This window comes from Vigna unguiculata, chromosome 1, assembly GCF_037176805.1.
Source record: "Vigna unguiculata cultivar grain cowpea cultivar isolate G323 ecotype 2 chromosome 1, ASM3717680v1, whole genome shotgun sequence".
Taxonomy (NCBI): domain Eukaryota; kingdom Viridiplantae; phylum Streptophyta; class Magnoliopsida; order Fabales; family Fabaceae; genus Vigna; species Vigna unguiculata.
The window spans coordinates 48889575-48911049 of NC_140792.1; the positions used below are offsets into that span (position 1 = coordinate 48889575).

General features: G+C 30.0%; 3 protein-coding genes across 3 annotated transcripts; 2 read left to right on the plus strand and 1 right to left on the minus strand.

Annotated features, from left to right (window-relative positions):
• Nucleotides 1-7675: 7675 nt before the first annotated feature.
• CYS2 (PHYTOCYSTATIN 2) lies at nucleotides 7676-8439 on the minus strand. Its single transcript, XM_028065388.2, has one exon. It carries the CDS (start codon nucleotides 8342-8344, stop codon nucleotides 7952-7954), a length of 393 nt encoding a protein of 130 aa, XP_027921189.1. The 5' UTR covers nucleotides 8345-8439; the 3' UTR covers nucleotides 7676-7951.
• Nucleotides 8440-10496: 2057 nt separating this feature from the next.
• Nucleotides 10497-12432, plus strand: LOC114176362 (uncharacterized). The gene has a single exon (XM_028061394.2). It carries the CDS (start codon nucleotides 10978-10980, stop codon nucleotides 12169-12171), a length of 1194 nt encoding a protein of 397 aa, XP_027917195.2. The 5' UTR covers nucleotides 10497-10977; the 3' UTR covers nucleotides 12172-12432.
• A 1862-nt stretch (nucleotides 12433-14294) lies between these two features.
• LOC114183057 (protein transport protein SEC23 E-like) lies at nucleotides 14295-20392 on the plus strand. The gene is made up of 12 exons (XM_028069906.2): nucleotides 14295-15167; nucleotides 15252-15425; nucleotides 16006-16167; nucleotides 16759-16901; nucleotides 17062-17137; nucleotides 17277-17449; nucleotides 17558-17639; nucleotides 17997-18074; nucleotides 18637-18798; nucleotides 18882-19145; nucleotides 19375-19479; nucleotides 19660-20392. Exons 1-12 carry the CDS (start codon nucleotides 14427-14429, stop codon nucleotides 19804-19806), a joined length of 2307 nt encoding a protein of 768 aa, XP_027925707.1. The 5' UTR covers nucleotides 14295-14426; the 3' UTR covers nucleotides 19807-20392.
• Nucleotides 20393-21475: the final 1083 nt, after the last annotated feature.

The following is a 21475-nucleotide window of genomic DNA, read 5'->3' on the forward strand; positions in this document are numbered from 1 at the left end:
TGTTTGTGCTGAGTTGAGAGTGTGGATTTGTAAATGAGTTGCAAAATTTGGCACTCTCTAAAATAAAGAGATGTGCAGGGAAAGTCAAATCATCATATTAAAATTACTTTATTGTCTATCTCTTTTAGCAATTTAATTTACTTATATTTAATTATATGGATATTGAAAACATTATATATATATATATATATATATATATATATATATATATATATATATATATATATATGCGTGTGTGTATGTGTGTGTAATTTTAGTTTTAATTATTATAATAATTAGTATTATATAATAATAATAATAATATTATTATTATTTAAATAAATATATTTTGTAAATAAATTTAATTCTATAAAATAAAATATTTAAATAAATGTGGAGTTAAAATTAAATTGTTTATATTATAAATTATTTCAAGTTATAATTGAGACTAATAATAATGATCTTAAGTTATTAATTATAATATGAATAAATTATATTTTTGTAATATATTTTTATTTTTATTTGAATATCATTTCTTCTATTTACATCGAAGGGATAAGATCGTAAAATTTATTTTTTATAACAATATATAAAAAAGATTATCTCTTATCTCTTTTGTGTTCACATTTCAAATTTTCAATTTTAATCTTTAAAATATAATTATTTATTATTTTTTTAAAATTGATCGTTATTTTTACAAGTTTTTTATAAAATCGTCTATCTATGCTTCTTCTCTTTTATCAACTATATTTTCTGATGTATTCTATTTTATTATATATTAACTTATATCATCATCTATTAATATAATATCATGCATCTATAACAATATGTAAAGAGATTCCCTCTTTTATGTTCACATTTTAAAATTCCAAGTGTACCCTTTAAAATATAATTATTTATTAAATTTTTTAAAATTGACCATTATTTTTACAATTTTTTTATAAAATTGTTTATCTTTATTTGTTTTCTTTTTCCCTATTTATCAACAGTTAATCTCTCATCTTTTCTGATATATTTTACTTTATTTTTAATAAACATAGTTTTATTTTATATATTAACTTAATAACATACAATATCATCAGCTACTAATGTAATAGCACGCTAATATAATATCATGCATGTTTAAAAAATGCGTATATGCAGGCACTTGTGTTTATTATAAACTTTTATAAACTTTCCACTCGTATCTACTCAAATCACACAATCTTTCCTTTAGGTCATGTTCTTTTAAACAGATTTACTATTTGAAACAAATAGTAAGCGAGGATTTGAAGATTTGTTCACGTTTCTTTTAATTGATTTGTAGGTGATGGGAGGGGCAGAAATGCAAAATTGCTATTTTTTTTTCCATATTTTCTCATGTAAAGAGATTAGCAAGTGAAAGTTACACTTTTACAAAAAAGATCATAATTTAAAAGATAAAAAATGTTTTCAAATTAAATATTAATTATGTCACAAAAAAATAAATAAAAAAAACTTTATTTTTTCACAATAATCATTAATATCTAAATATTTAATTTTTCTTTTAGTTATTGAAAATTGAAAATTGAAAATTAGTCCCTCAAATTAATATCTAAATATTTAATTTTGGTCCCTCAAATTTTAATGAAAATTGAAATTAGTCCCTCTTAAAAATTTAGTTATTTTAGCCAAATTTTGTTAAGTTTATTTGACATTTTAAACACGTTTTTCAGTAAACATGGAAGTGAGAATGAGTTAAACGATGTAATCAATTAAAATACTATCATAAAATGCGTTTAAAACGTTAAATAAATTAAAAAAAATCATTAAAAGGACTAAATACACGTATTTCCAAAGTTGTGGGACTAAATTAATCCAAAGTTTCAAAGATAGACTATTTACAATTACTGAAAGTTGAGGGACAAAAACATATTTAACTCTTAAAGTTATCACTGTGTAATACAATTTTTTTTCTTCTAAATCAAAGGATAACATGAATCGTTTACTCCTCGAAGTCTTTCGAAAAAGTAAAGTCTAAATCTTCATACGAAGCTTTGGTTAATATGGAGAAGTTGCAGAACCAGATCATCATCTTTTGATTTGCAGTGAATGTTTAAATTTTCTTTTCCCTCCAACCTCCGCCAACGTAAGCATTTACAACAACAAAACGCTTTTCACAAACAGAAACATTGCAACTTCTCACACTATTTTTCTCCTAATGAATAATCTGTTTTATATATATATATATATAACAATATATAATGGAGATTTCTCTTTTGTATCCACTTTTCAAAATATCAATTTTACCTTTTAAATATAACAATTTATTAAAATTTTAAAAATTGACCGTTACTTTTACTAATTTTTTATAAAATCAGATGTCTCTGCTTCTTTTATTCTTCTTTATTTATCAATAATTATTCTTTTATTTGTTCTGATATATTTCACTTTATTTTTAATAAATATAATTTTAATATATATATATATATATATATTAACTTAATAACATTATAATATTATCACCTACTAATATAATATCACGCATATTTAAAAAATACACAAAATATGTGTGTATACAAAAATTTCTTTTTAGTTTTGTATTTCACCTTGAGTCAAATGCGTCAAGCTCTTTAATTCAAACTTATCTATAAAAAATAATTTTAATTTTAATTTACAATTAATAATTTAACCAAAAATTTAATATATACTTAATTTCAATTAATAATATAATAAATTGTAATAATAATCTTAATTTAATTTAATAAAAAGTAGAAATTAAGATATTACTAATTTAAGCAAAAAATTAATAATTACTTAAGTAAGATTATGAACTAAGATATTTATAATTTAATAATCTTAGTTCAGTAATTATTTAAGCCCACACAACACACCACTGTCACCATTAATAATACTCTGGTGCGAAATAAAAATCTAACGATTCACTGCAAATCAAAAGATAATGATCATGTTCTCAAAAAACATCAAACCTTTCACTGCAGTTTTTTTATTCTTTTTTTTGGGAACACACAGTTCTTGTGTTCCTTCCAATGGGAAAATTCTCCTTTCCATATTATGATGTGTGTATAGAAAAGAAAGGGACTGGCTTACATGTGAATACTGCGTGTGGTATATTAGGGAAGATGCACCATGTAGAAATGAACATCAATGTTATCATTGCATAACAAATAAATTAAAAGTATTTTCCGAGACACGTTAAAATATTGTTTTTAAGGATTTATTCACGGTGTATACGCAAATTTTCAGATACAATAGGAATTTTTCAATTGATTTTTAAGGTACGAGAATATAAAATAATAAAAAAGAATTGAAGAAATAGAAAATAGAAAATAAGAGCTTGAAGAAGGTGTCTCAGGAAGAATCATAAGACACTTATTTATAAGTGGAAAAAGGGGTTGAGATAACAACATCGATCTTTATTATCTATAACAATATATAAAGGGATTCTCTTTTTTGTGTTTACTTTTCAAAATACCGATTTTACCCCTTTAAATATAATAATTTATTAAATTTTTAAAAATTAACCGTTACTTTTACAAATTTTTTATAAAATCAGATGTTTCTATTTCTTCTCTTCTTCTTGATTTATTAATGGTTAGTCTTTTATCTGTTCTGATATATTTCACTTTATTTTTAATAAATATAATTTTAATATATATATATATATATATATATATTAACTTAATAACATTATAATATTATCACCTATTAATATAATATCACGCATATTTAAAAAATGTATGCACACAAGCGCGTTCGCGTCTGTGTTACGCTAGTAAAGGATAATGATATTTTAACCCACTTTTTTAATTCACTTTTAATTCATTACTTCAATTACCATTAGATCATATATTATAAATGCACAAATAAAAATGTTCCAAAAATGATGGTCCAATCAAAATTTTTGCCTCCAAGATCATACGGTTGCAATAGCAATTAAAACCTTAGTTTTTACAGTATTTGTATCATTCTATGACATCTACTTAATATTCATTGCTAATGAATTGTATTACCGAGAAACGCTTGTTTCTTGCATTTTCTCCTTTTAGATCTTTTTAAGAAAATAGTACTTTAGATATCACTTAAGTTGAAACTTTATTTAAAAAAAAATCACAGTAAAATTATTTCATGATTACTTTCAATATGATTATATGTGAATGTGATTGTTAATTGACCATTTTATAAAATACGTCAGAGATAGAGAGTCCCTTATCTTTTCTATAACAATTGCTTTTTCAAAAAATGTAAAATTTATTACAGGACTCATGGTTGAAAATATTTAATTAAGATCTTTTTATTTAAATTAATTTTTAAGAAATATTTTCATTTCTAAAAATATCTTTCAATTTTAAAAAATATTTATTATTATAAATTAGGAAATTAAGATTGGGGTATCATAATTATTTTATATTTTCTTACATTTTGGTTAATATATATATATATATATATATATATATATATATATATATAATAATAATAATAATAATAATAATAATAAAAATAATAAGTTTCTCTTGTAGTTATATCTATCATATCTCATATTTTCACATACCCTAAAAATTGTCAACATCCATAATATTTCATTTTGTTATTACATGATCTATGATATTTCATATTGTAATAAAACTTTTAAAATTTTGTAAGTTCGTATCAAATTCTCAGTATCAAACCACAAAAACTGCAAAATTGAGCGAATGTTTATTGTAGTACAATGATTATTTTGGTAAATATTATCTCCATTGATTCTTGTGTTTTTTTTTTAGAATTAAGAAAAGTAATATTTTTTAACCTAAATACTTTATTTTTTATTTTTGTTTTCACATAAAAGTAAATATATATTTTAGAGGATCAGTTCTTTAAAAATATTTAAAAAGGTTGTTTTTTCTATAATAAAATTGAATGTAATAATATACTACGTCTATATTCATCAAATGCAATGTATTTAGTAGGTTCAATAAATGCAATTTACTTGTAATAAATGCATGACGTAATAACATCAAATTCGAAGTATAAGAGGGTTTGAACGTTATAAAATGACTTATTATTAATGAACAAAAGCGATGAATAAAATTAAAAATAATAATTAGTGTGATTAAGGTAGTTAATCGATATTATAATTATGATAACGAGAAATTTGTATAATCGTGAGATCGTAATAGTAAACTTCACTTATTATATAATATATATATATATATATATATATAATTATTTAATTTTACTAAAAATAAAAATTAATTCAATTTTATCTTTTATATTTTAGACAAGAAATGAAAATAATTAAAATTAAATAACATATGAAAAATAAATGAAAAGAAATAATTTGTTAATCACATTAATATATATTTCTTTATACAAAAAATAATAAATACTAATATTATTATATTTCTTTCTAGGAGTAACCGTAAATATTAACGTTATAATTAATAAATACCATTATTAATTTTTTGGGTTTATACAAAAGTGAGATCGCAAAATTGAAAAAATATAATCGTATTAAATTTTAATCGAGAAATGTTATGGTGTATTGTAACTAAATTTTAATTGTATTATTTTTTTATTGAAAAATAAATTTTAATTATTTTAGTATTTAATTTAATCAGGTGAAAGATTACTGTGTGACTAACAACACTTCTAACTATGTAAAATTTTAATTATTCATAAAAAAATATGAATGTACAACAAAAATTTTAACATAAAAAAATGACAATTACTTGATTTTACGATTTTATTCAATGATCTATTGTATTACAATTACGTGTGAAACCTGACTGATAAATACTATTTAAAATCGTAAGATATTATTATTTTGTAATTTAAATCGTGATTTTGACTACTTTAAATAATTAAAAAATATTTTCACTAATAAATGTCAAATACCATCGATAACAATTAAAAACAAATCATAAAACTTGTTATGAACTTGGCTTTAGTAAGTTAAAACTTGTGATTAACATGACTTTAGTAATAAAAAAATACTAAGATTTTTAAAACACTAAGAATTTTAATTGACTTAAGTAAGATATTTACTTTTAGCCGATCAAATACAATAATAATAATAATTTTTAGATTTAATTATATTTTGAGCTCTTAATTAATTTTAGAAATTTTTAATTAAATTCTTAACAAATCTTAGAAAATATTAGAAAATTAGTAATTAAATTCTTCTCGATCTTTTAAACATTTTCAATTGATTTTTGTAGTTTATGTTAACTTTATGATTTATTTTGATGCTCCTTAAATTTCCAAATATGTACTATACTGAATGTATTTAACAAAACATATTTTTACATTTAACTAAAAATGTAATTTTCAAATTAAAAAGTATATAAATTATAAAAAATAAAATATATAACTGTAAATTATGAAATAAAAATTCTAAATTTACACAATATCAAAATTAAAAGATCTACAATCGACAATTTTGTATTTTCATAGTTCTATAGTTTCATAATTTTATATAGTTTTATAGTTATATAATTTTATACTTTTTATTTTATAATTTCGTATTATGAAATTATATATATTTATAATTTTATTTTGTAATTTTATATTTTTTAAGTTTTTTATTTTATATGTTTTAATTTTATAATATTGTATTCCATAATTTTATATTTTCTGTAATTTGGTATTATTTTTTATTTTACAATTTATAATTTCATATATAATTATATATTTTTTATTTTGTATTATTTTATTTAAATTTTATAATTTTAATTAAATTTAAAAATATTTTTTATTAAATACAATAAATATTTTTAAAAAAAATTGTCACAATATCTTGTAAGAAGAATTATGTGACAATATTTAAGAACATGCAATAATTAAAAAATCTTAAAATTTAAAAAACTCAATAACCAACAAAAATTTATTAAAAATTTAAATAAAAGTTTTCAAATTTAAGACTCAAAATATGAATAAGTTTACTAATTTTTAAATATTTGTTTGGTAGAGAAAAGCACAAATACGCTAAAGTCAAGTCTGATGTTTTGAATTATAAATTTTCAGCTTCCTCAAATAACATGAAATACTAAAAATTTCTTAAATAACAATTATATTTCTTAATAATTTTAATCACACTTCTTTTAACAAATATATACATTGTTTGACACAATTTTAGGTGTCTCTTTATGACTCTCTTTCAAAAAGACACAGAGAAGATTTTTTTTTCTTTTATTGCATGAATTTATCTAAAAAATAATAACTATGTTTCTTAATAATTTTAATCACAGCTTTTCTTTACAAATATATATTGTTTGACATAACTTTAGGTGTCTGTTTATGACTTTCTATCGAAAAGAGATAGACACAATTTTTTTTCTTCTTTTATTGTATGAGTAAAATTTATCTAAAAATAATAATTGTATTTCTTAATAATTTTAATCACAGTTTTTCTTTACAAATATATACATTTATTCTAGGTGTCTGTGATCGAAAAGAGAATAGACACAATTTTTTTTATGAATATAAAATCTATCTTTACAAATATATACATAAAAGAGATAGACAGAACTTTTTGTATTTCTTAGTAATTTTAATCGACATAATTTTAGGTGTCTGTGCATAACTTTCTATCAAAAAGAGATAAACTTTCTATCGAAAAGAGATAGAAACGATTACAATTCTTTTTATTGCATGAATAACATCTATCTTAAATAAATAAATAAAACTTAAACTTGGTTCCAGTTAAATTCACTGCAGAAAATATCCAGAAGACTAATTTTAGGACACAAACTTACAATATATATAATTATATTAATACTCATGTTCTCTCTGGTACACATGGTATACATGTGTATATATAGATTTCAAATTGTAGTCCGAAATTCCCGTTCTCCCCACATCCACCATACAAAAAGTACATCTGTAGGAAAAAAAATATTACCAGAGAATGATAAACTCACTTGAAAATACAAAACACCGCCATGCCAAGAAATTAACCTCCATGCTTATTATTGTATAATTACGATTCTCTTCTCTCTCTCTATTATAATGTTCACTGGTTAGTGTTGACGGTGGATGCAGGTGCAAAGTGGAGGAGCTTCTTGGAACTAAGCCAGGGCTTCACCACTACGACCGAGGAGAACATTCTGTGAATCCCTCTATGAGTAGCCGAGATCTTCAAATAGTACTTCAACCCTGACACCACTTGTTGCTGCGCCTCCACCACTTCTGAAAAGGTTAACTTCTCTCTCTCGTTATCGCTGTCGTTCCCCCACAGCTTCAAACCGTTGTTGTACTCCTCCACCGAGAACCTCCCAAGCTCTTGCACTTCCCTGTTTCTCCTCACGTCGGGGATCTCCGTCTTCCCCCCAACCAATCGAGCACACGATGCAGAAGAGACAACCGAGAGCAAGATCACCAGGACCGTCAGAGTCATAGCCATCATCGATGTAATTAACCTTAATTGTTTTCTCTAACGTTTGTTGTTTGTTCAAGTTGGTCGAAGTAGAAAGTAGAATTCTGGGATGAAAGTGTGTAGAGTATGAGAGATGTATATATAGCGAGGTTGTGCATGTGTTTGGTTTGGACACGTAAGAGCAAAAAAAGAAAAAACCATTTCCAAAGGTTTTTGTGAGAGAATAATTGAGTTATCTATATCCCATTGGGTTCTGGTGCAAGGCATGGGACATGAGAGACAAAATATACATGTTGGTGATGCATGGCGTGGTCCTGCTCCATGCATAAGCGTAACATTCTGAATTTGGTGGTTTTCTCAGAGACTGACAGATAAGCCACCATGTTCTTGAGAGGCTGCCACGTTTGAGGATGCATGCATGGCAGCAGTGCTAGCTAGCTATGGTGTCACTGTGTCACTGCGATGATGCCTTTAAATTTCATTATTGCTTCAGTCGATTAGGATGGTGTCATTGAGTAATATCATACAATTTCTTTATTGTTTTATTTGATTAGAAAGAGGGTGAAGAGAGAAAAAAAGAAAAGAAAAAGTTAAAAATAATTATATTTTTCCATAAATATTCTTATTCAAAAGCTTAATATTTTTCTTTTATTATTTGTTTTCGTGGTCTGCGGACTAAACCTGAATTTTGGAAATGTATAAGTACATTCCAAAACAAGTTTTTGGAGCATATATAATATCTTTTAAAATGAGTTTTTTTGAAATATTCGTATATAAAATGTGTTTTGAAACAGTATTCTGAAACATATGAAATACATTATGGAATTTTTTTTCGAAATGAGTTTTTTTTTTTTTTCACATTTTATTTCTTCTTCTCCTCCTGTAACAGTGTTTCTCTATTTTTCTTTTTCTACTCCTACTGTAACAGTCTTTCTCTATTTTTCTTTTTCTACAATAAAAATGCAGGTAGTAACATCGAGACGATGATATGAATTTTAAAATTATTTCATTTCAAAATTTTGTATTAATTTAGTCTTTCATCTTTCAAAATACATAAATTTAGTCATTTTAATCAAATTTGTTATATTTATTTGATGTTTCATATGCATCTCAAGATTGTATTTGAGTTGTTTATACTGTTTGACACATCTTCGCTTTAATGTTAAGTCAATTACTATTATGAAAACGATCTTGAAATGTCAAATAAACATAACAAAATATGATTAAAATGACTAAATTTACATATTTCGAAAGATGAATAAATAAATTGATCCAAAATTTCAAAATGGACTAACTCCAAAATTCACTGAAAGTTAAGAGATAAAAAACATATTTAACCCTTGTTATTATATGGTTCAGTTACTAATTATAGAGGTACAGAAAGCAATAACCAAGATCCATTTTGGTAGAAAATGATAAACCCATTATTTAATAACTTTTAACAAAATTTTGGAAATTAGAAAAATAAAATTAGTCTCTCGGTCTTTCTTCCTACACCTCCAATCATTTCTTTTGCACCTCCAAGCATTTCTTTAAATTCCCAAAATACCCTTTGACCATTTAAGAAAATTCACGGGTATCACACTCTCAAAAATACTTCCGGATGTCGACTTCCGGAAGTCAAAATATATCACTCGGAGTCGACTTCTGAAAGTTAAAATATATCACCAGAAGTCAATTTCCGGAAGTCAAAAATCATTACCGAATGTCGACTTCCGGAAATAAAAAAAATCACCGGAAGTCGACTTCCGAAGATAAAAAAATATTAAGTCAATTTCAAATATTTTTAATTCTTTTTAAAATTTATATTTTATAACTTTTATTTTATTTTATTTTTTGAAACACGTATTAAAAATTATAAAACATATAAATTTAAAAAAAATTACTTTAAAATATAAAAAAAAATAAGTTATAAAAATACTAAATAAAAAATTGTAAAATAAAATAAAAAATAATTTAAATTAAAATAATAAATTGTTGGTGCATGTCCGCAACTTCTTTCCGTGACTTGGGCCTAACTTATGATGGAACATCTTAGTATGATATTGGGCTGGGCTAATACGTGTGTACGAACTGAAGCCTAGACACACCCGAATAACAATTGTTGGTGCATGTCCGCAACTTCTTTCCGCACCTCTTTATTACACCGATTCTTCTGGAAACAATTAAATGCATACATTTTCCAAAGCAACTCCGCGTGTTTAAGTATGCTGCACATTCTGTGTTCGTCTGTTTCGGTGCTATGGAATTGAGAATCTGAGAGTTAGGAGTGGAAACTCGGCGAATTCGGAGGTTTGTGCCTCAAAGGCTCCAAATTTTCTTCCTCCTCATCTTCCAACGTTTCAAACACGGTTTCCTTCTAGTAAATTTGCGCAAAACTTAAATTTGGGTAATGTCCATCACAGTTCACATTTGATTGAATTTGACGACTATTTCGCCGAGTAACTGTTTGACGAAATGCCCTAACCATGCATTCCTCACTGCACCCTCACCTTCGCTGCTCTCTCCCCTTTTGACCCCTTCCCTCCCCCACCCTCATTATTCTACTTCTCCTGCTCGACCGGTTGGGTGCTCCGATTCGCGGTTCTGAAAATGGTGTAAGAAAATGGTTTATCTACAATCTCCATTACTCTTTCTCGTTCAATGAAACTTGATTGGACTCGATGGTTACTTTTAAAAGCTATTTGATTTATAGAAGAGTAGATGGTCCTTTCAAAATCTCCAGATTTCGTAGCACTTGCTTTTTCTCACTAAAGGATACATGCTGGCATATATACGGTGGCTTGAGATATTATCATTCTGGTTCAGAATGGGGTAACAATCAGAGATTGAATCCAAACGACAAGCCAAATAGGGTGGGGCTTTTCTGGGACTTGGACAATAAACCACCCAATGCAATCCCACCTTTTGAAGTTGCCAATAAGCTGAGAATAGCTGCATCTTCCTTTGGGATTGTTCGTTACATGGTGGCTTATGCAAATAGCCACACTTTTAGTCATGTTCCTCAATCTGTACGGGAGAAAAGGAAAGAGAGGGAACTGTTCTATCGTTTAGAGAACAAGGGTGTGATCAAGCGAAATGAACCGTATCGTTGTCGGGTTTGTGGGAGAAAGTTTTATACTAATGACAAGCTTGTCAACCATTTCAAGCAACTGCATGAGCGTGAGCACGGGAAAAGGATGAACCAGATTGAGTCTGCCAGAGGGAACAGGAAGGTGAAGTTGGTTGCTAAGTATTCTATGAAAATGGAAAAGTATAAGAAGGCTGCAAGTGCTATTCTCACACCCAAAGTGGGGTATGGTTTGGCAGATGAGCTCAAACGGGCTGGGTTTTGGGTTCAAACTGTGTTGGATAAGCCGCAAGCTGCAGATCGAGCATTGCAAAGCCACATTGTGGATGTCATGGATCATAGGCGGGTTGAGTGTGTGGTTCTTGTGTCTGATGATTCTGATTTTGTTGATGTGATAAAGGAAGCAAGGCTGCGATGTCTGAAGACGGTTGTCGTTGGGGATATTGATGATGGTGTCTTGAAGAGGACTGCTGATACTGCCTTTTCCTGGGAGGAAATTCTGATGGGGAAGGCTAAAAAACAGGCTGTTTCGGTTGTGAAAAACTGGAAGGATCGTGATATTTTGAAGAGGTTAGAGTGGACATATAACCCAGATGCGGATAAAAATAAATTCGATATGGATGATATTATAGCGGAAACATCTGAAGATGATAATATTCAAGATACCTCTGATGAAGTTGATGATGTCTATAAGGATGACAGAGGTTCTTGGTGGGAATTAGATTCTGACAATGATGTCACAGAGGGACAGTCGGACAAATTATCCGATTTATCTGTTCATAAGTGAACACTTGACCTTCTACTTGACAGAGTTTGGTCATCGAATATGTGAAATAACACTATGTTGTAAGTTATGAATAGTTGTGGTAACTTTGAAAAGGAATGTAGTATCTACTTATTAGTTGTCTCGTTTTCTTGCTTCACAGTCTTTATCAGCTGGCATTGTTTGATTTGTTCTGCTTCCTTGTTATGGATGCCTAATTTGATATGTTTCTTTGGAATAACAGCTATTTGCACTTAAAATCAGGAAAAAGGACTTTGTATTGTATGTAGTATTGAAATTTGTGGCCTGGTGCACCCATTTTTAAAGTATTAAATATGCGATATATTGTTTTTTCCTTTGTGTGTTCATCAATCACTTGTTAAGTTGTAATTGATTTCCTGTTGGCAAGCAGTTAGTAAGATAACTTCCATATAAATAACTACTTGTCTCAGCATTTATGAACCAAATGCACGAACCGGATTCAGCCTTATGGTAGTAATTACCTTGGAAGGACTTACACTATTGTGGTCATTCTAGTTTGATTAGTTATTTTGACTTACAGCAAACCCCAATCAAGTCCTGTATTTCTGGGTAATCAGTTAAATCGAAAGAAAATTCTGTGGACAGCTTTGGAGGAAGAGCTGACAAGGGTCACTTTTCTTTTCGTCATCTGTTCTTCCAAGTAGTGTCACTTCATTCTTTGTAAGTAGGTAGGTGCATTATGTTTGAGTAAACATTTCTCAGACATATATTTAATTTTCTTCCATTTAAAACTATCCAACACTGTGTTCGAAAGTAAAAGAATGTGGATCCTTGGATGTGTTTCTTCTTTTTTCCACCTTGATGTCTAAGGTTTAACGGATCTTAAGGATATACACACACACACGTTCACAACTGTTGTGATAATTGCTTGCTTCCTCTGTGAAGGAGGTAGTGCAGAAGTTTGGTTTCAGGAACACAATCATGAAGAAATGATAATGAGGATGCAATAATACTTTTGATTGTAAATACATTTGCATTTACATTTTGGATTGGTAACAAAGTTTTAGACTTTAGCTTCACATGGTTGTCATTATTGACTTTAGATCTCTTTAAATCTCTACATACGGCTGTTAACAAAGTCTAAACTTTTAATTTCTGAAAATTGTAATATTTTGATCACTAATCATGATACTTGTTCAGTAATCTACTCTTCAATTATATTATGTTTTTATAATTTTTAATAATAATAAAATTTAAATTAAATTCTTTAAGAAATTGTTTTTTTTTGGTCAATGTTTTTGAATTATCAATTTTAACATTTACTCTCACATACTAGTTTAAAAAATAATTAATACATTCATTATGTTAATTGCATACTTGGATGTAAGGAAAAGAAGTCGCAATGTGGAGGGGTATTGACAGTTACCTGCCCTCGATAAAAGTTAGAAGTGAAAAAAAATAAAAAATAAAGTCATTCAATATGGCTGAGGACGTTTTTGACCTTTTATTGCCAAAACAGTCTCATTGTCACCTACCCAAACATATAATTGCATTTTACATTTTCTGAATATAAATATGTGATATTTTCAAAAGTTTTTTTTTTCTGTTTATATCAATTCTGGTATTTTTTGAAAAATGATATTCAGTGAGATGTTTATAAACATTTTAGATCCAGATCCTAACTTATTAACTATTTAAAAATTAATATATTTACCAGCCTTGAAATAAATATGTTAAAAAAAAACACGTGACGTTAACTTAATTCATATAACGACAAAAGATAAAAAATTTCCGAAAAGGTAGTTTATGCATTTAATTTATATGTTACTAATGAAACCCATGTATAACATAAAAAGTATTATTACAAAAAGAATTTGTAAAAAATAATAGTAAAAATAAATCATTTTTATAATTTTATTGTAAGTAAGTTTTAATTATTATATATAAATAATTTAAAAGAACGATAACTATTTTTTTATAGATATTTATATAGACATATGTTATGTAAAAACATGTAAATAAAAAGATAAAGATTGTCAAAGAAAGTATATTTATACATAAAAAGTAAAATTTAAACTGAAAAAACCCTGAAAGGTAAAAAATAAAAAATGGATGTGTTAAGTTTAATAAGAAGAAGAATAGAGTAATAAAGGAGTTGAATGGTGGCGGAATCGGGATTGTTATTGTAATTAGAATTGAAAATTGAAGGAGAGAGGAAGGGTGAGAGAGTTGTTGTTGTTGTTGTTGTTTCCCAGGGAAATAGAATTGCCGGTGCCGCCGCGGGTGAGTGATCGAGGATGTCGGAGATGGCGAGCCCAGATCCCGAGGGAGTTGACGGAGTGCGCATGACGTGGAACGTGTGGCCCCGCACCAAGGTGGAATCGAGCAAGTGCGTCATCCCTCTGGCAGCCACCGTCGCCCTCATCCGCCCCCACCCTGACATCCCCCGCCTCCAGTACGCCCCTCTCCGCTGCAAGACCTGCTCCTCCGCCCTCAACCCCTTCGCGCGCGTCGACTTCACTGCCAAGATCTGGATCTGCCCCTTCTGCTACCAGCGCAACCACTTTCCCCCTCATTACCACGCCATCTCTGAAACCAACTTCCCCGGCGAACTCTACCCGCACTACACCACCGTCGAGTACATCCTCCCCCTCTCCAATTCCCTCAACCCATCCCCCGTTTTCCTCTTCCTCCTCGACACCTGTCTCATCGAAGAGGAGATCCAGTTCCTCAAATCAGCGCTTCGTCGCGCCATTGGCCTTCTTCCCGATAACGCACTCGTCGGATTCGTCTCCTTCGGCACGCAGGTCCAGGTTCATGAATTGGGCTTCTCAGACATGTCCAAGGTTTATGTATTCCGCGGCTCCAAGGAGATTCCCGCCGATCAGGTTCTCGATCAGCTAGGCCTCTCTACTGCCGGGAGAAGACCTCACAAGGCCCCCGTTGGTATCGCCGGACCCGGTGCCGGGGGATTACCCGGTTCCGGCATCACACGCTTCTTGCTGCCTGCTTCTGAGTGTGAATATACTCTCAATGCGGTATTTGTTTATGGATTTTACCGTCTCGTGGTTTCAATGCTGTAGATGGTTTACAGATTCGTTATTTGTGCCTTTTTTTTGCAGCTGTTGGATGAATTACAGACGGATCAGTGGCCCGTTCCGCCTGGGCGCCGCCCTGCGCGCTGCACGGGGGTTGCTTTGAGTGTTGCTGCGGGTTTGCTGAGTGCTTGTACTCCTGGGACTGGCGCTAGAATCATAGCTTTGGTTGGGGGGCCGTGCACGGAAGGACCTGGGGCGGTAAATTGCTGTTCTGTTCTTTGTTGTGTAATTGGATGACATTTTCTCTGTTAGGGTAGTCAAATTTGAGTTGGTGTTGGGGAGGTATTCTGCTTTTATCAAATTTTATGTTAGGAGTATGTGACCGTAGGAAGGGTGCGGTTTTGCTGTGATGCTATGTGACTTGGCAGCGGTTAAGTGTCACGGGGGGGTGCTTGTCTTTGGGAGACACTGCTCTTAAAATTGGCTTATGGTGTGCAAAATTTTGATATTTGTGTTTTGTCACTTGCTAGAAGCAAAGTATATTGAAAGATGTTGAAAAATATAGTTATAGTTGTTTTAAAGGTGGTAAGGAATTAGGTATCCTGCTGTTACTGTTTATTAGGATATTCCTAAGATTTTATTTCTTCAGTCAAGTGTCATTGGGATTTTGGACAAAGACAAAATGGGGGCAATTCTTGTTTCTCTGTCTTAGTTTAGAGCTGAAAGGACTAAAGATTTTATGGGAAACTTTGAATACGCAGAAGGAACCTTGTTCATGCTATGCTTGCTTTTGTGTATATTGACTGGTGATTTAGATTTCTTTTTCTTTCCTATGCAGATTGTTTCAAAAGATCTGTCTGACCCAGTGCGCTCTCATAAAGATCTTGATAAAGATGCAGCACCATACTTCAAGAAAGCAGTCAAGTTTTATGAGGGTCTCGCTAAACAGCTGGTTAGCCAGGGTCACGTGTTAGACATTTTTGCATCAGCACTTGATCAGGTTTGTGCCAGCATACTAATATTCTCATACCTTAAGAATTCTTTCACTTGCAGTGCTGCTGATAGATTTCACAAAGTGAGACTTTGAAGAACGTAGTGAGTTTTGATAATCAAGTGCCTTTTTCCTTAATTTAATTTCATCAAATGCCTTACATCTTATTTTACATTGACGGACTAAGTAGATTCATGTGGTTATGTACAATTTTTTACAGGCTTATTTGATTACATATTCCTAATTAAATTCGTTTCCCTGTTACTGGCAACACTTGGCTACATTGGCTACATGACCTGTGAAGCTATATTTCAATGTGGTTAATTAATGTTTCACTTCCATTCATCTGGGTGATTGTATGATGGCATCATGGTTTTCATTTATTTTTCTGCTTAAGAGAAAATCTGGTTATATTTTTATTTTTATTTTATTTTGATTTTTGTGATTGACTTTATTATGGGTATGCAAGAAAGTTCTTGTTTATATTGTGCAGTGGGTATGCATGAAGTTGAGTTTGTAATTTTGTCAGAATGTTACATTGAAAAACAATTTGGATCTAATTCTATGCTGTGCTGAATTGTGAATGGTTTAAATAAAAAGGTTGGAGTTGCAGAAATTAAAGTTGCAGTTGAACGAACTGGTGGTCTTGTTGTCCTGGCTGAAAGTTTTGGTCATTCGGTCTTCAAGGACTCTTTTAAACGAGTTTTTGAAGATGGGGAGCAATCTCTTGGTCTTTGTTTCAAGTGAGAATTCCTTTATTTTAAATGTTATACTGACATTTTTCTTTTTGTGAATGTGTTTTCATTTTTCTCTTTAGATATTTTCCCTTGTCTCATTTTCTTCAGACACTTTTTCTTTATCAGTTATCAGATGTGCTCACTGCCAGCTTTATTTATGTTTCAGTGGAACCCTGGAGATAAATTGCTCTAAGGAAATCAAAATTCAGGGAGTGATCGGGCCTTGCACTTCCTTGGAAAAGGTTGGATATTCTTTTTGTTTGAAACTGTGTTGCTTCTTAACTCTGGAATTGGAGTTGGTAGTTGGTCAACCAAAGCAACAGAACTAAGACTGAATAAATGTGGTTTTTCTGAATTTTGATGGTTATAATCGTACTGCAGAAAGGTCCTTCTGTTGCTGATACTGTTATAGGTGAGGGAAACACAACAGCATGGAAGATGTGTGGCCTTGACAAGAGCACATGTTTGACTGTGATGTTTGATCTTTCATCAAGTGAGCGGACAAACACCCCAGGTGCTGTCAACCCACAATTGTACCTACAGTTTCTTACAAGGTTATGTCACATAACTTTTACTAATATGATCTCACCCGTGTACTATTTTTATTTAATTGCACTTATGCACTAGAAATTTGAGTATTAATGTTCATGTTCTTATTGCAGCTACCAGGACCCAAGTGGTCAATCAGTGCTTCGTGTCACGACAGTAACTAGAAGATGGGTAGATAGTACTGTTAGCTCCGAGGTAGTTTCAGCCTTTGTTTTTATATCTTTAGTGGATGCCTGCCTGTTGTCATTGTCAAAGTAACATTTGGAGCGCCTATAATTATCATGATATTAAGAAAGCTTTAAAGTTTTTCCCTTTGCTCTTGTTTCTTGCTGTCAATTGTCGAGTCCAACTCTCATGTCATATGCTGATACCTATCCAAATTTATTTACATTTATGGGTGTTCATTGTGTATATCTATGTAATAGACTGAATTGAATTAGTTTAGTTCCTACATATGCATTATTTTCCGTGTAGAACAGTTATTTATTAGCAATGAAATTGTTAGATTGATAAAGACATGGTTTTTAATTACTTCTATCATTTTCTCTTCAGGAATTGGTTCAAGGATTTGACCAAGAAACTGCAGCAGTTGTAATGGCTAGATTTGCTTCTCTAAAAATGGAGAGTGAGGTATGTCACAAGTTGTGTTATTACTCGTTTCTTTGGTATTCCTAAAAGAATCTAAGACCATAAATATTTTTTTGTGAAGCTTTAGTAAATTATATAATATCTTCATTCGAATTTGTGATTGCTGTTTTGATGAAAGGTGTAAGTGTATAAATAAATGTTTCATTCACAACTTGCTGCAAATAACCATTTTATCAAATTTCAAATCCTCGGTTGTTCGGCATGTAATGGTTGCTATTAGTAAATAACTTATCTTGTATTAGTAATTATTTATTAGTTCTGCATTAGAAACAATATTATGGTAATTCATGGAAAATAACTGATGAAAGTTATGTATTAAGATATATCTTATGATAGTTTAGGAAACTAGGTTGTAATTTGCAGTTTGTGGACAAAATATACTGTTTCTGGGACAGCAACTGTGTTGCTGTATTGAGTGTGGTTTTTCAAAATTAAATTTTATTAGTTTTTGAGTTGGTATTCTATCATTATCTGTGGCAAAATTTCTTTAGTTAAACTTCCTATAAATAAATCCCTTGCTAACCATTCATTTTTGTTTGATCAGGAAACATTTGATGCTACACGGTGGTTGGATCGGTTTCTCATTCGCCTCTGTTCTAAGTTTGGTGACTATCGCAAGGACGATCCATCATCATTTACATTAAACCCATCATTTTCACTTTTCCCTCAGTTTATGTTCAATCTGCGACGCTCACAGTTTGTACAGGTAGCTTTTGTTGTAATTTTCTTCCTCTCCTGCTTTTCAAACTTTATTTAACTTCTTGGGTGCTGATATGTGTGTGTTGGCAGGTCTTTAACAACAGTCCAGACGAGACTGCATATTTCCGCATGTTGTTAAACAGGGAAAATATTAGTAATGCTGCTGTTATGATTCAGCCATCACTGATAGCATATTCATTTAATTCACTCCCTGCACCAGCATTGTTAGATGTGGCTTCCATTGCTGCAGATCGGATTTTGTTGCTAGATTCATATTTTAGTGTGGTTATTTTTCATGGGATGACAATAGCTCAATGGCGCAACTTGGGATACCAGAACCAGCCAGAACACCAGGTTTGTACTTTTTCACATCCTGCCAAAGAAATCATTGTTTCCTGCAAATTATGATCTCAAATTGATCTTAAGATTTTATAATATATTTTTCTAGTGCTGACCAAAAAAATAATAATACATTTTTCTAGTTATGGTTTCTTCAGATATTTTTTAAAGTTATTTTATTCAGGGCCATTTTTCTAATTACTACTTTTTCTTCTTTTGCTGATAACTTTAATATATGGCACAGGCATTTGCACAACTATTACGTGCTCCACATGATGATTCCCAAATGATAATTAGAGAACGGTTCCCAGTTCCTAGATTGGTAGTGTGTGACCAACACGGTTCCCAGGTCAGTATAGTTTATCAAGACCAGTTTGAGTGTTATATGTCTTCATTAACTGTTACATTTACTTTTCCTCCCCTTCCACCACATAACATGTTAACAGATTTTTTGTTCGTTTCATTGATTCACCAAACTTAGATTTGTAGTCGTTTTGAAACTTACTGTGTTCTTATTGATGTTTAACAGGCTAGATTTTTATTAGCAAAACTGAATCCCTCAGCAACGTATAATAATGCACACGAGATGTCTGCTGGTTCAGATGTAATCTTTACTGATGATGTGAGCCTTCAAGTTTTCTTTGAGCATCTGCAAAGGTTGGCTGTCCAATCTTGAGGACTGATAATTGTAGAGATTGAGATTTTATGGGTTCTGTCTGGACTTTGGTTTGGGGAATTCACCAATCATTTGTGTGTCCTGCGTTGTGCTGTTGCATTCAATACTTTTCCTTTCTTTCCTTTGTTCTTAACAAGGAGAAGGTCGGAGCCTACATGAATTGAAGAATAAGGAAGACCTGAAACATGATTCTTTAAGGTTCTGGTCGATTTTTCTTTTGTGGAGAAAATAAAGGGTTGGAAAGTATGTTAAGTTGGGGTATTGTGCGGGAAGAAAAGATAGAAAATGGAGTTAGGAGACCATCTATGCGACAGCAGCTTAGCAAATGAGGGATATATTTTTGACTCAGTTTTTTCTGTTTGTTTTGACCCAGATCTGAATTTTTGGGTTCCTCAGCTGGATTAATTTATATAGTTCTTTTACTTTTATATGTTCCCCAGGTAGCAAAGTAACGAAAGTCATTTTTCTCATATTGAGTTTGATATCATTCTCTTGATACTGTTTTGTACTGTATATTGTGAAGTAAGCTTATAGGACCCATCTCGTTGAAATTGATACTTTGGGTGCCCTGCCCTCTGTTCTCTTACCTCCAATCCTGCATGAAGAGGGACATGCTTAAATATGTTTTTCTTTGTCTTCATATAAAGTTTCACAAAATTTTCTAGAGTAATTTAGATCTTATAAATTTTTTAAAATCTAAAAAAAGATGTTATAATAGCGAGTTGTGACATGAATGTCGTGTTAATGATTATACTTTGATGGTTTTGTACGTGACATTTACGATTTAGATGCATGTCTCAGAAATAGTAAGTAGCGGTAGAATTATTTTCTGAACTTTTAAAATTTATGAAGTCCAAAATTACTGCGAAAAGATTGGACGATTTAAATACAGAAAGTGAAAGCATTTTTTACTTGAAGCGATAACAGGAGTTCTCTAAAGAGACATTTCTCAAAGCTTTTGTACGTTCAAGAAAGTGATACGAAGAAAAATGAGAAAATAAAATAGATTAACTGTAGTGATTTGTAGGTATGTTTATTTCTGAATTGCAAAACTGGCCTAAATTGAAAATTAATTCAATCAAAAGCTACAATATTGTAACTTTTCTATTTGGGTTTTGTGCTGTTGTTTATGTTTACGTGACATTTATTATTTTAAACTTCCAATTTATTTTTATAAATAATTTGAAATAAGGAATTCAAAATATTTTATAACAATGTTATTTGAGTAGAAAGTTTAAAATAAATTTAAATTATAAAAAAAATATTAGATAAATTTAATTACTTAAACTGTAGAATTTTAAATTTTATGTGAGAACTTTATTTCTTTTATAATACTTTTCGTAATTGTGTATCTTTTATTCCTATTTTTGATTGCAACCTTATTAGTTTGTGATAGATATTATTATGTAAAATGATTTTTTTTTTAGAATATCTCATAGTATTAATATTAATTGTTATTAGTCTAAATTATAGTTTGTCAATTATAATGACTACCTAAAATTAACATGAGTAAAATAAATAAAAATCAAGTATATTACGAATGGAATTACAAATATAAATTGAATAAATAATATCGAATTATTCTTCTCATTAAGACTTGTGACGATAACGTTATACTTAAGTAGAAATAGTATCGAATAGGTATAATATTATGTACATTTATTTTATT